Genomic DNA, 17,776 nt, shown 5'->3' on the forward strand with positions numbered 1-17,776 from the left:
AATTGAAAATGTGTATGAAATGACACTTTTTAGTTTTTAGTTCACCATTTATGAGGCTTCAAGAAGAAAATAAAAGACAGATCTGAATGTTTGAAAATGTTTTGGAAAGATTCTGTAAAGATGAGATGAAAAATACTCAAAGGATAAATTTAATTGGTTTATTATTTAGATAAGTTGAAAAAAGTTAAACAAGTAAATGAAGAAACAAGGCAGAGGAGAGAAAAGCCCAACAATCCCCTCTGAGCAAGCAGTTGGCGACAGTGGGGAGGAAAAACTGCCTTTAAACGGGCAGGAACCTCCGGCAGAACCAGGCTCAGGAGGGGACAGTCAACGGCCGGGACTGGTTGGGGGGGTTAACAGAGGTGGAGCAAGACGAGGCTACATCAGGTGAGGAAGCAGTAGCCTCTCTCCTCCGGAACAAGTGGAACCATTTTCTCTTTTTTTTCATGCACTTTTCCACGAGCGCTTTTTTCTCCAGGATGAGATTTCTCAGCTCATCGATGGTTTCTGCGTTTTGTTCTTCAAGTTTCTCACATCTTTGTTCCACCTCTTCCAATGTTGCTTGTTGTTCTTCAAGCTTGTCTTTGAGTTGTTTGGATGTTGCCTCCTGTATCAGCTTGTCCTTGTGCATGTCTGCATTTCTCTGTTGGACCTCTTTGTGCTTGTCTTCTAACTGCTCGTTTCTTTTCTGGATTTCTTGGAGCGTGAGCTGCAGGTCTTCATGTATTTTGTCTTCTTGTTGTTTTTGCGCCTGCATTTGAGTGTTTTCACGCTTCAAGTTATTGAATTCCACCAAAATCCCCTTAACGAGCTCGGAGTTGTTTCTCGCTATCTGATCGATCCTTCTCTGCATCTGTGAGCAGCGTTTCTCCAGTTTGTCCTTTTCTTCTTCCACTTTAGTTGCTTTGTCCTCCAGCTGATTACAAAACTCTTGCAGCTTTAGATTTTTAGACTCAAAGTCCTGGACGACACGTTTTCCTTCTTTCAGTCTTTCCTGCTGTTGCTCTTTCTGTTGAAGAAGGTCTTTATTTTGGCGCAGTGTTTCATCCAGGCTTTCTTTCAGCATGCGGTATTTTTCCTGCATGCTCTTCAGTTCGTGCTGCATGTCTCGTTGCTTTTTGTCCTGCTCTTCCTTCTGTTGGAGGAATTCTTTCTTTTCTTCCACAGCTTCATGGAGCTGTCTTTGGAGGAGCCGATTTTTTCGGTCCATGTATTGGAGATCCCGTTGTATCTTATCAGTCATTGTTTTCTTGTCTTGGAGCTGGTTGGTCATTTCTTTTAGTTCTGCACTCTTTTGCCTGTTTTCTTTAATGAGGTGCACAATCTGCTCTCGGCTCTGAGCAAACTTGATTCCCCAGCCCTCATTAATAATTTTTATGTCCGGCTGGCGCTGTTGTCTTTCTTCCAGCTCTTTATTTTGGGCTTCCATTCGTCTACATTTGTCCTCCAGTTGAAGTTTCTCTTCTTCAATTTGTTGCATTTTTTTCTGGAGAAGGTAGTTTTCCTTCCTACTCTCCTCTAACGCCCTTTGGAAGGATGAGACGCCATTTGGGGAAATTGGCCGGCCACGCCAGGAAGGAGAGGCGGCGTAATCTTTTTGAATTGGTTGTTTTTTTCTTGGAAACATGTTGGAGTTTCTATACGATGACTTTGAAGAGCTTGTGGTGAACGTTTTGTAGGCTGCAAACACAGATGCTGCTGAAACGAACTAAAACTTGCTGTTTCTCACCCCTACTTAAGGAAAAACATCAAAGGACTTAAGATTCTTAAGATCTATGACATCATCACTCCCTAAGCCAATGAGATTGTCACAAGACATTTTGGAATGGGGTATTTTTTTTTAAACTGTTTTCAAACTTAACGTAAAATTTCAGTGTTTCCTGGTTGTGGACTATTGGTTAGTCCAGCCGATTAAGAAATTAATTGTCACAAACATCACTAATATTATATAACAGACGACAGAAAACAAGACAGTTTTTTTTCTACGCAATAGAGGTATAATAAAAGTTTTTTTAATTATCCTACTTTTTATAAAAGAGAACATTTATTAAAGATTATGTATTTAATTAAAAAACTCTGTTCATCTAAAGCAGGGGTCAGCAACCTTTAAGACCCAAAGAGCCAAAGAGCCATAATTGGCCTATCTGGGGTTGAAAGGCTCGATAAATGCATGGCGTTTCGCCGGGTACACCGGCTTCCGCGAGTGTGATGCTTATTTTGAGCGATGAAAAAATAACAAAATATAATTTTATTTGTATATTGCAAAATCACAATAATCTTCCAATTTAGAACTACAAGTTTAAAAAAAGAACTAACATAAATAAAATACACTTCAGCTAATTTATTTTCCCAAACCACGCGGAGCCGCACTATAAGGACTAAAGAGCCGCAGGTTGCCGACCCCTGATCTAAAGGGTTTAACAAAAAGGGGGAGCTTCCTGCTGGAAATTGAAATGTCCCCATGTCCCCACTGGGCGATCGTGGCTCAAGAGTTAGGAGTTCGCCTTGTAATCGAGCCCCGGCTTGGACAGTTTTGGTCTTTGTGTCCTTGGGCAAGACACTTCACCCGGCAAGACACTTCACCCGTTGCCTACTGGTGGTGGTCAGAGGGCCTGGTGGCGCCCCAGGGTGGCTATAGCTACATCACCAGTGCGTGAATGGGTGGATGACTGAACGTGGGTGCTTAACTAGTTAAAAGAAACAAACAAACATCTGTCTCTTATTTTTTATGTCACACAGGAAAGAAGCTTCAATGTCTGATGAGAAGACATTAATTTGTTGGTGTTTGTGGTGTTTGGTGCAGTTTTCTTGTTCTCTGGCTTGTTGTTTATTTACAGTGGAGATGAAGATCTCTAACAAGTTGATTTGTTCACATTTGCACATTTTTAAGAGGAATGTGTTTTTTTGAGTTTGTACACTATATGCATGTAAGGCAACCGTTTCCTTTTTCTGTATTTTTGTGTGCTGCTCTTTTAACAAAAGGGGAACAAAAGACATTTAAATCGACCTCAGATGATTTGTTTAAATTTTTACAAGGTCTTACTGAGGTGATGCAAAGTGAAACATGCTTCTTTTTTGGTAATGTGCTGGAAAAGCTTGAAAATTGACCTTGAATGTGCTTAAAAAGTGCTTGAATTTGACCCTAAAAATGTGTATGAACCCTGCATATATTGCAGTATTTACAGTTTATAGTAGGAATTTCATGGCAACAGCTAATCTTTATTTTGTTTACTGGGAAATGAAATGCTGCCAATTCACAAAGCTGTGCTTCAGCTGCACTTCCTGTTGTAGACTTGTGATGCACACAGGCTCTGTTCCAGCACTCAGCATGTTCTTCCTTATTTGCTCCACCAGGGGGAGCTCCTAAACTATGACATCTTGATAGGAGTGAACCAGGGAGAGGGGCTGAAGTTTGTGGACGACAGTGAGGACAACGACGGCATCTCAGCTGCGGCGTTCGACTACACCATCTCCAGCTTTGTTGACAACCTCTACGGCTACCCAGAGGGTGAGGACGCCACCTCTGTACACTGCCACTTTTTCAGTTATTCCATTTTACAGCCTCCTCTCACTTAACTGCATTTTGCAGCATCATCAGGTTTTGTCTCATTAGGAGCCGCGTTTGTTGATTTGTTCGTTTTTTTCTGTTTGCTGTATTCATTAAAATAAACGGATAATCGTCAAAATGACAAATGTGGACAATTATCAAAGCTTACATTACAATTCTGACAGCTTGAGTTCACATGAATTTTCAAAAGAATATAAAAAGCTGTGAAAGTGCTTTAAGCGTTTAAAACATGCGAGTAAAGAATGGAATCAGTAACATGTGAGCCCAGTGAAGTGCATCAAACAAGACAAGCGTGCTAAAGAGAGCCACTCATCCACATCACGGCGTGTCTGCGCCTTAACCTTTGAGGCTCTGTGGGCAGTAATGCTATCATCCCCCAGGTAGTGGGCTCCCAATCTCAGTGTCGGTGTTTCTGACAGATCGGCCTGCGAACCCCTCACAGCCGGACCACAGTCACAGTACAGACATGTTTGGATAATGCAGTCATGCTTCCTCTCTGCTGCCTGTCACTCCTTCTGTTGTCTGAAAGACTTTTTTTTCCTCTCTAGATTTCTCACTCGCTTCCTGGCTCTTGGTTCATCTCACCAACATTTGCTTTGGTTTCATATCTGTTGATCAGACCGATCTCTTAAAAAATGTCTTGCACTGCTGTTACTTTACTCTTAGCAGTTTTCACTTTTATCTTTCTTCCCCCTCCTTTTGTCCCCTCCTGTGCTTCTTCACCAGGCAAAGACATCCTGAGGGAGACCATTAAGTTCATGTACACAGACTGGGCGGACAGGGACAACGGCGACATGCGGCGGAAGACTCTGTTGGCCCTGTTTACGGACCACCAGTGGGTGGCACCAGCTGTGGCCACTGCCAAACTCCATGCTGAGTTTCAGTCCCCAGTTTACTTTTACACGTTCTACCACCACTGCCAGACCGAGACGCGGCCCGAGTGGGCCGACGCCGCGCACGGAGATGAGATACCTTACGTGTTCGGCGTACCGATGATCGGTGCCTCGGACCTGTTCCCGTGCAACTTCTCCAAGAACGATGTGATGCTGAGCGCTGTGGTCATGACTTACTGGACTAACTTCGCAAAGACTGGGTAGGCCTCATGTCACAGTAGTGTAAACTGTACACGTTACTGTATGTTCACTGATAGCCTTCTAGTCATGTTGAATACTTGAATCTAGGTTGCTAGTTTAATTCCCGTGTGGCTTTGAAGAATTGAACATACTGGTTCACCAAAAGCATCCAGATCCCAGAGCAGCCGGTTGGTCTTAGATAGTTTAAAGGTTGCACAGAGAATGGGCCTCCTGTCTGTATTCAGTGTATTGATGCCACATGTTACTTATAATGGAGACTGAATATAACTTTGAACTGAAACGTTTAACCTTTATGCTCCACCAGGGACCCCAACCTGCCCGTCCCTCAGGACACCGAGTTCATTCATACCAAGCCCAACCGCTTCGAGGAGGTCATCTGGACCAAGTTCAACTGGAAGGACAAGCAGTACCTTCACATCGGTTTGAAACCTCGTGTCAGAGACAACTACAGAGCTAACAAAGTGGCCTTTTGGCTGGAATTAGTCCCTCATCTTCACAGCCTGCACGACGTGCTCTTTCCCACCACTACACGCTCCCCCGCAGGCCGTGACCCCGGCACCATGAGGCCCAGAAACAACGTTCCTCGAACCACTCGTCATCCTTACCCTACCTTCCCATCAGATCCTGAGCCCGAGGGCTCAGAGCGCCCGCCCCAGGACCTCTTTCCCAGACACACCCGCGACTACTCCACCGAACTGAGCGTGACAGTTGCAGTTGGAGCGTCGCTCTTCTTCCTCAACATCCTGGCCTTCGCCGCCCTTTACTACAAGCGTGACAAGCGGCACGAGATGCGCCGGCACCGGCTGTCCCCTCAGCGGGGCGGCCCCGCCAACGACCTGGCTCACAGCCAGGAGGAGGAGATCATGTCCCTGCAGATGAAGGACTGGGAGCACGACGCTCACCACGACATGGAGCCCCTGCGACCCCACGACATCCTGCGGCCCGCCTGCCCTCCCGACTACACCCTGGCGCTGCGCCGCGCCCCCGCCGCTGATGACGCCATACACCATCACCGTGATCCCCAGCACCATCACCAGCATGCAGCCTCTTCACGCCTTCAACACATTCCCCTCCACCGGCCACAACAACACCCTGCCCCACCCCCACTCCACCACCAGGGTATAGTAGGGACAGGCCCGACACAGCGCCACCTAGGGACCAGGAACACTGGCTCTGCTTCCGCTCTGGAAGGGAGGCCTCTAGACGTGGGCCTTCATTCTGTCCTCTTATTCTCTTCTTTCTCCAAAAGCAACTACACCTGCTGCGTCATGTGCTGTGAAACTTGGCAGCTCCCTCCACTGGTGGCATGTGGAGGTGCAACTGAAGTGTCCAGCAGCAGATGAGCAGTTTGGGGTGGGTGACTCAGATCTTTCAAAGATACTGTTTTCAAAGACGGTCTGCTGTTTCCAGGCTCAAGACCTCCAACATTTGTCAAAGGGACGAATGCTCTCTCGCTCCTCGCTGTTTTCTCTTTTTTACATCTCTTTTTCCATCTCCTGTGTGTTATGTGCACATTATGCTTCTCTTTTCTACATCCGTGTTTTATTACTGCTCTCTTCCTCTCATTTGACACGCCTCCCTCCTGCTCTTCTCTAAAAATTCCCGATCTGCTGAGCAGTCTGGAGGGGGGAGGCGTACACTAAACATATAACTATGAAAACACTGATATCTTTCATTCGACCAGCATTTTTAGGTGCCAAGTAAGTACTGCTGTGTTTCATTTCTCATCGAGGGAGAAGAAAAACCAAAGAAAAATAGAGTATCGCTATTTACCGTCAACTAACAGAGTTCTGTCATGTTCTCATGACAAAGTGCCAAACTGGCCTCAGTCGTGATTTTCTTTCTTCCATCTTCTCTCTTTTTGTTGTTTTGTTTGAAGCATTTGTTTAATTGTTGTTTTTTATTGTGTGGAAAGAATTTTTCTGAAAATATAGATATAGAGAAATGATATTATATATAGTTCTATATAAAATGTGTACAAAGGAGAAAGTATATAAAAGGGTTTTCTCAGTGGGGGATCTATGCATGAATTATTTTTAAAGACGCGGGGAAAAGGACACTGTACCTGTCGATGCACGTTTCCCAAAATCTAAACGAGTCATATCGCTCCATGTTTGCTACTTTTGGTTTTTGGTTTTCTCCCGCAGAGTAAGAGCATCGCAGGAGCATCGCAGGAGCATCGCAGGAGCTCCTGAAGTCAAACGACGCCTCCCAGCACTCATTTATTAAAACGGAGTCGATGCCAAAAGTCTTAAACGTTAGAATCAAAGCAACAGCTGTGAACTCAGTCATGGTGTCATGTGCAGCCTCCGTCTTACTGTCACTACTTTTTCATTTTAGGGTACGTGAGGTAAAGCGTCCGTCGATGTAGCTTGATTGTACAAAATTATTTTTCTACGTTATTAACAAAACAGAGCAGAGACTGATGCTGCTCCTGTCTGACCCCCTTATGTCTGCCACATGTGTATTCTGACTTCATATCATCACTGCTCCCTCCCTCCTCCTCTCTCCATCCTACACCGCCTTTGTTATTTAACACCGACCCCCCCCAAACTGATAATCAGACAAATTCCCAAACAGCTGACTTCACTGTGTCGACACCGTTCCTGACTATTTCTGACCTCAGCTCAGCTCTGCTATTATCCTCACATTAAGGGTTCGTTCACCTGCCTGCAGATGATCTGTGAGCTCGTCGGTTGTAAATTAAACTCTAAGCACACTGAGGGTAACCGGGAGGCGTTCAGGGCCTGCAGTGCAGAGCTGCAACATGAAAAAAAGGGATGGGGGCTCAGATCTCCTGAACAGGGTGGAAACAACACGGTGGGTTTGTGCTGTTTGTGATTCCTGCTCCGTCACTCTGGTGGAGACGACTGCAGCTCAGCAGCGCTCCCTGCTGATCCTCTGATGAAGATGTCAACAGTATGTAAACTGAGCTGATGTGCTGCTGTGTGACCCCATAAAGACTTCCCTAAACCTGCTGGTCTGGAAGTCCAGCAGTTCATCTAAACAAAAGGCACTTAGCCTAAATCAGATATAGATACATTTATCCTAAATGAACAGAAGGAGTGATTTTAAGTCTGATTTCAGACTATGTCAGTATTAGTTAAGCCAAGAGTCGGGCAAAAGCTTTATGACCCGGAAAGTTCTAATTCCCACAACATATTGTTCGATTAGTAAGCAAAACTTTTCTGTGATGAAGATTTTTGGGGTCGTTGTTTTAGTGATGGGTTCATTCTGTCAGTTAGCTTTGGCTTGTTTTCTTATTTCAATAGAGGGAGTTTTACTAAACATGGACATGTCGAGGAGCGGCTCATTATTTCTGTAACAGTGCACTTAGAGAAAACTGTCAGGTGTCGCCCCCTTTGGTGATGATGTTTTGTGCTCTGATGAACTAATAATCAGCTCTCTTTTCCTCCTTCTTTGTTCTAAGCAGGCCTGCAAGATTGAATTAACAGCGCTGTAAAACATTGTTGTGAGAGCAAATATAAGGTGAGCTTTTCCAGATTACAATGGGCTGAGGAAAAGGTCACCTGTGGGAACCTGCGAGTTCCTGTCTAAAAGGATTGCAGCGAGTCAATCCAGTCCAAGATCATAAAGAACTCTTTTTCTAAAAACAAAAGAAAGAACAAATAAATGAGCTCATATTGATGAGGGTGGAGAATCTGATGCTTTGCACGTGAGGCTCCACTATCAGCAAGATCTAGTGTGAATGCGTGTGCATGATGTGTGTGACTGGACTGTGACTGGACTGACCATGTGGACTAAAGTGTTGACTGACTTGACACTGAGACAAAGACTGGACCAACGTTAGGATGAGTAGATGTTGACAAGCAATTCACGACGCCGGTAAGAAAAAGGGTGGATGCTTTGCTTTGCTTTTGGCAGGAGCAGGAGCACAAGAGAGAGAGGGAGACCGAAAGGTATCGGTTTGTCACATGGCATCGATTTGTCACATAGCATCGGTTTGTCACATGGCATCGATTTGTCACATGGCATCGATTTGTCACATAGCATCGGTTTGTCACATGGCATCGATTTGTCACATAGCATCGATTTGTCACATAGCATCGATTTGTCACATGGCATCGATTTGTCACATAGCATCGGTTTGTCACATGGCATCGGTTTGTCACATGGCATCGATTTGTCACATGGCATCGGTTTGTCACATGGCATCGGTTTGTCACATGGCATCGATTTGTCACATAGCATCGGTTTGTCACATGGCATCGATTTGTCACATGGCATCGATTTGTCACATAGCATCGGTTTGTCACATGGCATCGATTTGTCACATAGCATCGATTTGTCACATGGCATCGATTTGTCACATGGCATCGATTTGTCACATGGCATCGGTTTGTCACATGGCATCGATTTGTCACATGGCATCGGTTTGTCACATGGCATCGGTATGTTAGGTTTTGGGATGAGAACGTGTTGGATGGTTACCTGTCTTGGTCTGGTGGAGGTCTCTTCCCATAAGAAGACTGATGACTTTTTCATTAACACTGAAGTGTTTCTTTCTTCTCTCTCCCCTCAGATGACTTCACACTATAACCAAGGACACCTCATAGGGGATCATCTGATTGTGGCTTCTCTAATAATCTTTCTAATAGTAATATTGTTCACTGTTATGTTACAGAGTGAAGTGAGATTAGTGCTGTAAAACTTCCATAACACTGAACAGATGCCACCACAGATATGTTGAAATCTCAGTCAAAACTAGCAAAAACAAATGAAATCCATGAATCAGAAATGCTGATTGTTGAACAGATAATTCAGTCTGTGCATGAGGAGGATCCACTTTAGACTAAACTACATACAGAAACACAGGAACCAGGGCACAGTGTAAATCCAGGAGCTCTGTGTGCAACAGCTGGGGCCCGTTCTTCGTACGTCGCTTACTACATCCAAGATCAAATGACAAATCCAAGACCAAACCATCGCGCTAACCGTGAGCTCGCTAATCCGGTTCCCCGAACACACCTGCTGTTGACGATTAGTACAGCTGGACGCAGGAATTTGACATCACTGGGTGTCGTAAAAGGGGCTACGCATCGATAGTAGAAACATTGATCGTCAACCCGCTGATTGGTCGGCGAAAATGTCGAAGGGGCGTGCTCGGTATTTTCCGGCAGCAGAGCAAGAACTCATGAGTGAGGGATTTCAGGAGTTTCAGAGTTTAATTAAAACGCAAGAGAACACTGCAAAGGCTGCAAAAGCAAGGAGAGAGGGCTGGCAGAAAGTTGCTGACAAATCAAACTCGTAGGTAATTTAATAATAATAATAATAATGGATTGGATTTATATAGCGCTTTCCAAGGCTTTCCAATACTGGCCTGTAATACTCTGTTAGTTTGTTCATAACAGCAACCAAGAAAAGGGCAGAGGAAAAAAAGACAGGTGGTGGTCCTGCACCCCCTCGTCAACAAGTTGGTTAAGTAAATAATACCCTCACGGGAATATCGATATCTCTCTATGAGCACACTGTCGCGCTGAGCTAAAGGATCCTGTCTATCCCGCAATATACGCTGAATTCTGAGGACTCTCCTTATCAATCTTGCACCTTCCGCAATGGGTGGCTCGCGTATACGGACAGGACATGGCTGCGACAGGCTTCCCAAATCCACCTTCGCTTTTATAGCCGTGGTCTCTCATCTTGATTACACGAAGTAATTTACAATTACTACTCTGAAATATGAATTACATCTGTAATAATCACATACATGTAATAGAATGTTAATAGTACATTTCCCTTTTTTAGGAAATGACATGTATGTATCTGTGTGAAATCAATAAAAGGATCAAGTGCTGCATTATCTTTAGTTACATTGATGTTATTTATTTATGGTGAAACAGTGGTAAAATATCGCTGTTGCTTTCGTATAAATGAAGCGGACATACCTGAGTGGCCGCGATCTAATCCTGTTTACATAAAGTAAACCTGCTCCCGAGCAGGTTTACGCTTACGGCTCTGTTGCTATGACAGCAAGTCCCGGATGAGCTTCGGGGAACCGAACGATCCAGGATCACGCGAAATCGTCAACAATCTAATCCAGCTAACTTACTTAGCGAGGTACGAAGAACAGGCCCCTGACCTGTATGAACACAAAACACTGATTGAAGTCCACGTTGATGCTTTCTGTCTGTTTAACTTTTACATTTGAAGCAACACATTTTACTTCAAACACACAGATCAGGTAGAAAACTGTGGATTAGAAAACAAATTCATCAAGAAGGTCCTGAAGCAAGAAGTTCATCATTGCATAGAGTAAGAAAAAGGACATGAATCATCCCACGGGTCTGTGCAGTCGTTATGTTATCATCAGCTAAATCATGTCTGCATACTGTGTGTGTGTGTGTGTGTGTGTGTGTGAGTGTGTGTGTGTTGCTTTTTTAAATCTTCTACTTAGAGTTCAAACTTGTATAGTGATAAAAACATTGCACTGCTTCATTTAATATCTAATTGAACACATCTGTGGTTGAATTTGAATCTTAAATGTTTTGATTTCAAAGATGTGGTTCTGATACGAAGGAACAGGAAGTAAATTGTTGCCATGGATACAGTGAGACAGACGCCTCAGACCCTTATTTTTTATTTCTTTGACTTTTTATTTTATTGATTCATTTCTTTATTTTTACATTTTAAAAAGTGTATTTGTCTGAATGAACTAATCCCCATTTCCCATGCTTTGTATCACTGGTCATACTGGGAACAGCCATAGAAAATGTTTGTAAAGAAGAAATCTTAAACATGAGCAGATTCTCAGGCGATTTCTGTTTCCTAACCATTGTTTCAGTGCACACGTCCCATCACTACATGTGTGTTAAAGATTTCTTTGGGATCAAAATCATCCACTGACAGTTATCAGTACAAACAGGATGCAAAAATCCAAAGTTCAGACTTCAGAGTTACTAAAACAGAGATCTGAGGAAAACTGGTTCTTCACACGACGTTTCATGTGTGAACAGTAGAGGTGGTTTCATTTTCACATGTAGGTGTTGCAGTGAGGATTGCAGGGAGACATTTGCTGAATAGCTGCAGCTCTGCTCCTGTAGACTGCCTCTGAATGTGTGTGTGGTGATAAAGTCACTTTAATTAAATGTCACCTGTCAGGGAAAACTTTGTGTTGACTGAAGAAAGTTCACTTCTCTTTCATTGCAGCTCCACTCTTATTTTTGATGCACTCATTTGTTTCATAAATGATTCAATGATTTTGCCACAGCTCTGCATTGTCAGGTCGGAGCATGTGTGCTTTTGATGAAATGCTGATATGATGACGCTTGATTGGGGAAAGATTTCCACAGGTGGTGTTGTTGGTCTCCTTCTTCCAGTTTTCTTGTTGCTGCCTCTCTCCTCGCCTCAGTTGCTGCAGCTGTATCATGTATGTTGTTATGTTACATACAAAGAGGAATTTGTGACATTAAAGAGTAAAGATTCTTCTAATTGTTTTCATCTCATCTCCTACTGCTTTAGTCTGCGTGGACAATATATGAGTAAATCATTACCAAGCCAGATTATATTTGGAATATTTCAAACAGAGGACATTACAGTGAAATCTGCTTTCAATGTGACATTTACTTTGATCCTTTAAGACACAGTTTATACATCAGACAAGCTGTTTGCAGAGCGATTAAATGTTTGATATTGTTGTTAAAGTTGTACAGATGAGCGTTAATCACCAACAGCTTCATTCATGTGGATGAACTGGACGGTTCCAGGGAAACTATCAGGATCACACGCCTCCAGTGGTCACTGTGAGTAACTACAACTCTGCACATACAATAATTAAGATGAAGAAATGTTTTTATTGTAGAAAGATGAACCAAATGTAGTTTGACTCTCTGACAAACGATGGCAAGATAAAAGTAGTTTGTTAAAAAAAACACAAAAATGGTAACAATGCAAACAAATACAAACAACAGCATATCCTGATATGAGGCTCACAGATCAGGATCAGTACAATACGTAGCAACCGACATTGATGTTGCCATGGTGACCGCTGCTATATATAGTGTTTCTGTTACCTCACTTGTCTTAAACATCAACGCTGGCTGTTTTTCATTTTACTAATGAGTCCACTCTCTTCCCTCACTTTCGTCTCTTCCTCGTGTTTGAGCTCCTCTCAGAGAGGATTTAAGAAAGAGCTTCGATGATGGCTGTAGCTCAGGAGACAGAGCAAGGCATCTAATGATCAGAAGGTTGGTGGTTCAATCCCTGACTGCTCCAGCTGGCACACAAAGTATCCTTGAGCAAGACACTAACCCTCTCCGATGCATCCATCAGAGTATGAACGTGTTAAACAAGAATCAGTCCATTCACCATGGAAATATCAAAGTAGAAAGTGATGGCAGTTATGATTGGCTGCACAGCTGGATCACATGACCAGGTGAGTGGTACAAATAACAGGAAGCTTCTCTTGTGGCTTTAATAATCATTTGAATTGATAACTTGTGATTTACAGACTGTTCTTTATCTTTTCATTGTCGTCTGAAACACAGAAAAATATCAATGTTGGAAAATATGACATTTATATCTAGTTTCTACAGGATGGTTTAATTCTCCAAAGGCCACCACAGACATGACAAAGTTATTTCATCATTATAATGCACAAAAACAAAAAGCAGGATGAGCCCTGCTGCTCACCAAACTTGTGTTGAATAATAATTTGTGAATCATTTAGTTTAAAACATCAACTGACTGAATCCATGAATCTCATCATGTGTTTCTGAGTGAAAGACACAGACATGTACAGACTGAACTGTTTCTCTAACAGGTAAGACTAACTACAAAGAGTCAATTCATACCTAAGTGTGCCAAAAAAGTCTGAAATACCCTTCATGAAACCAGTCGATGGATCCCAGAACCCAAATCCAGGATAAAGAGGTTCAGTGAATAAGGTGTGGAGGTGGATCAGAGAGTCAGAGGAGACTCTGTAGAAGGACAGAGTGCCAGCAGGACAGTCCACACACACTGCTACTCTGTTAGAGACAGAGGAGGAGGAGGAGGAGGAGGAGGAGGAGATGGGTGTTTCTCTGTTATTGTGCCACACAGAGGAATAATGATCAGAGCAGAAAAGACTCCAGGACTGATCATTTCCACCAAACACACACTCATCACTCCTTCCTTTCCTTTTGATTCCTCTGTAACTCACTGATATCCAAGCCCTCCTCGTCCACTCGACCTCCCAGTAACAGCGACCAGTCAGACCATCTCTACACAGCAGCTGTTCACAAACATCAAATCTGTCTGGATGATCAGGATGTGACTGAAGCTCCTCCACATGTGTCACCTTCCTGTTGTTGTCAGACAGTTGGAGCTTTGTGTTCACTGTGTTTGTGTCGATTGTGAGTTGACAGGAATCTAAGTTCAAAATACTTATTAAATACATACATCATTGATTTAATGCCAAATAATTTCATTTCCAACATTTACAATAAATTAATTAAAAATTTAATGATTCTTAAATAAATGTAATTAATCAATTAATAACACATTTAATTAATTATTTAAGAATCTATTTATTTAATTCATTTGGGCCCTTCTAGCCCTGCAGCTGTGCATGTGCTCACATATCCACTGGTATGTGTCCTACAGGTATTCTCACAGCAGTGCTGCTGAACATTAAATGACCAGCAGATGTCAGTTCTTCATAATAAGCAGTTAAACTTTGTGTGATCTGCCTTTGGGTGAAGCAACAAAGCCGGAAAAATTGGACACATTCACAGAGCTTTACCACACCATCACTAGACAACAATGGAATTATTTTAACTAAAAACAAATAATCAGAAAGTCTTCTGCCTGGTCTCGTACCTCTGTGTTTCTGTAACATGAATAATGAGCTGAAATTCTCCTCACGACACCACCGATCAGCTCGAAGGGCCCTCGAGTTTACCTGCATGCATCCTGTTCACCTGTCAGCTGTTTAACACCTGCTGCTTATTCAGCAAACACGCCCACATTACCTGGTGACAGTCACAGTTTAATGCGGGCCGCTGTTTGTCAATATAAAATAGTTTAGTTCCAATATTGTGCACATAATTTGCAAATGCACCATATTTTACAGACCATGAGGCTCACTGGATTATAAGGCGCATTAAGCGAAACAAAAATGTCGCATGAGTCAAACTTTACTCAGCTCATTTTTCTTGCTTCCTCCACTTCTGTACCATTGATTCATTCATGTTTAATTCTCTCACAGCTGCTTTATTCCCATGTTGGGAAGGGCGATGGACACTAAGATAACTACAGAATACTTTATAAGTGAACCTGATGCTTTAATCAGGATTTGGGCTATTTGCATTTAAATTAAATCAGTAATATAGTTCTGCCACTTATCTGCTCTAATGACTGGAAATCTGATATCCAGTCACCAGCACAGCTCACTCACTTACAGTCACTGACTTCACTGTTTTTGCTCCTGAGCAAATCAGTTTGTTTTAGATTAAAGTTGTTTCATAACTGCATCATTTTACTGAAGTTTAATGTGTCAGCGGAGCACATGTGGAACTGAACCATTCGCTTGTCTTAATTATCTGATGTTTATATGTGTTACACTTTTTTAATCTTTCATTTTAAATTGAAACTAACATTTAAAAACATTTGGTACAATGTGGAAAGAGGAAGAGTATTTCCAGCAGGAGCAGAAACGTCTGACTCAGCATGACGATGCTGTTGGTGGATACTGAAGAGCTCAGCCTGTCAAGACAGGATTAGGTTATCGTTTTCAAAAATGTTTATTCAATTATATTCTGAGGCCAGTTATCTGGTATAATCTTTGGAAGTCTATTAAAATAAAAATAAAATCAGATGTGTGGTCTTTTGGTTGTTTTTGTTTTGTTCAATAAGCAGATGTTGGTGTTTCAGCAATGCAGTAACTTAACTTTAAAAGGCTTGTTAGAAACTATGAAACACATCATACAGACTTGTGGACATTAGAAGACGACTAATAATCATCATGAATAAGACTAAAGGCAGGAAGGTGTCCTTTATAACTAATAATATTAATAACTAATAATATTAATATCATAGTCTGTCTGCAGCTGAGACAATACAAACTCAAACTGTGGGGAGAAGATTATATCACTTCAGTTTAAATTGACCTTAAGCGCCACATTTTCACAGACTTCTTTATTTACAGCATTTTTTACGTGCTGTATAGATTATACAGTTAGGTCCATAAATATCTGGACAGAGAGAACTTAGTTTCTGATTTTGGTTCTGTACATACACTAAAATCTATTTTAAATGCAACAACTCAGATGTGTTTGAAGTGCAGACTTTCAGCTTTAATTCAGGGGGTTGAACAAAGAGATGCAGAAAAATGTGAGGAACTAAAGCATGTTTAACACAATCCCTTCATTTCAGGGGAAATGTAGAGGAAAAATTAGAAAAATTAAATAACTTAATTAAATTAATTAAATCATAAGATTGTCAGCTGATAACCAGCTTCATGCGACCGCTTATCCTGGTCCCAGTGTTAGGGTCAGTGAATCCAGTTAACAGAAAGATATCCTGGATATACTTGACTGACTTTTTAGACTCAAGATTAATAATCATTATAAAAATTATAGTCTAACATCCAGAAATCTGTACGGTGTGTTTCATTATGTCTAACAAGCCTTGTACAGTTAAAGCTAACAGTTACTACATGCATCAGTACATTTCTATATTTTTATATCTATAAAATAAATCTGACACTTGCGAGACTTTATCAAAGGTGTAAGCGTCACAGCAGAGGCCTTTGTGTCAAAGTAGCTGAGGATCAAACAGAAAAACATGAAGGTTTTCCTGGCCTGGGATTTTATACAAATATTCTGCAGTACATCAAAAACAAAAGAAAACCATTAATGAACATATGAACATGACCTGATGCTGCTGACATGAAGCAGAGCAAAGTTACAGAGGTTTGATTACAGACACAGCTGAGCATTTTGCAATTTTGCATCATTTTAAAAAGTTTTAATTTGTTCAGTGTTGAACGGCAGAAACGAGGCTTTGTTTTCAGAAGTAAGTAAAAGAAAAAAAAACAGCGGCCGACAGGCTGTAAGAACGGTAGACTTGTGCATAACAAGCAAGCGAATAATGCAGAAAACAGGAAACTGTTCTAGAAGTACAGAGAGAGAGAGAGAGAGAGAGAGAGAGAGAGCTGTGCATGAAGTGTGATTTTATCCTGGTGGCAGCAAAACAATCAGAGGGAATTCATGACGATGTTTATGTGAAGCATAGTTTGGAGCTTCTTTTGCTGCTGGTTTACTCAATATTGTTTGGAGAGATCAAACCTGCAGCTTCAGAATCAGCTCAAAAAGGGCGTAAACACAAAGCGCGGAAACATCAGAATCAGCGAGCTGTCGGCTTTCAGCTCGTGTCCGTGCAGTCAGGTGAGAAAGTCACATCTCACTGATTCTGATGCGTCGGCGGCTCCACGCTTTGTGTTTACGTCTTTGTGCAGAATCCGTGTTCCTGCTCTCATTTACTGTTTTAGCTGTTTGGTGGTTGTTGAAACTTTGGGAGGTTTAACCTGAGATTCTGGCGTTTTGGCCAAAATAAATTTATATTAAAAATCGATTCAGGATTTTAATGAATCGATGTCACGTTATCCAAGCCAGAATCGATTTTAATCGATAAATCGATAATCAAAACCACCCCTGATGCATATACATGGGTCACACTGCTTATTGAAACCCCCCAAAGATCAGATCTTAATCAGACAGGTTTCTGTTTTCAAAGTTTAGACTTTGCTTCTATTGGACTTTTTATCAGTAACACGTGCTCACTTTCTGCAGGAACAGTTGAAACTAACATAAACAAATAACTCCAGAGCTGATAGTCAGCAGGGGTTTACAAGTTGTGGCCGCGTTGTCGGCGGTATAAGCTCGACCACTTGCAAGGTGAGCTGGCAGACATCACTGAACTCATCAGAGATGATTAGGTTCATTTTGACAAAGTGAGCAGATATTTAACCTCCTAGGACCTGGCGTCCACATATGTGGACATCACATTTTGGGTTGTTTAGACCAAAATACTACATTTTGCTCTACAAGGGCCTGATATCCACTCACAAGGACGTTATACTGCCACTGTGCTATCGAAATTTTAGACAAATATCCTC

The 17,776-nt window shown here is 42.1% G+C and overlaps 2 protein-coding genes and 2 pseudogenes across 2 annotated transcripts in view; 1 reads left to right on the plus strand and 3 right to left on the minus strand.

The window, feature by feature from the left end:
- LOC146577751 (protein NLRC3-like) overlaps positions 1 to 17,776 on the minus strand; it is a 135,787-nt gene that overhangs the window by 70,019 nt on the left and 47,992 nt on the right. The gene's annotated exons all lie outside the window — the stretch shown is intronic.
- On the minus strand, positions 490 to 1,627 carry LOC146577755 (uncharacterized; annotated as a pseudogene).
- On the plus strand, positions 1,626 to 5,787 carry LOC146577756 (neuroligin-2-like; annotated as a pseudogene).
- LOC146577757 (stonustoxin subunit alpha-like) lies at positions 12,881 to 14,082 on the minus strand. Its single transcript, XM_085268397.1, has one exon. The coding sequence runs from the start codon at positions 14,054 to 14,056 to the stop codon at positions 13,448 to 13,450; it is 609 nt and encodes a 202-aa protein (XP_085124523.1). The 5' UTR covers positions 14,057 to 14,082; the 3' UTR covers positions 12,881 to 13,447.

Source organism: Mchenga conophoros, linkage group LG3 (assembly GCF_057382185.1).
Source record: "Mchenga conophoros isolate Kocher_MC1m ecotype Shallow Benthic linkage group LG3, M_conophoros_male_GT1.1, whole genome shotgun sequence".
Lineage (NCBI taxonomy): Eukaryota > Metazoa > Chordata > Actinopteri > Cichliformes > Cichlidae > Mchenga > Mchenga conophoros.

Bases quoted from the DNA above. Each gene is read 5' to 3' on its own strand.
- LOC146577757 (XM_085268397.1), bottom strand. From the start codon at position 14,056: ATGTATTTAATAAGTATTTTGAACTTAGATTCCTGTCAACTCACAATC.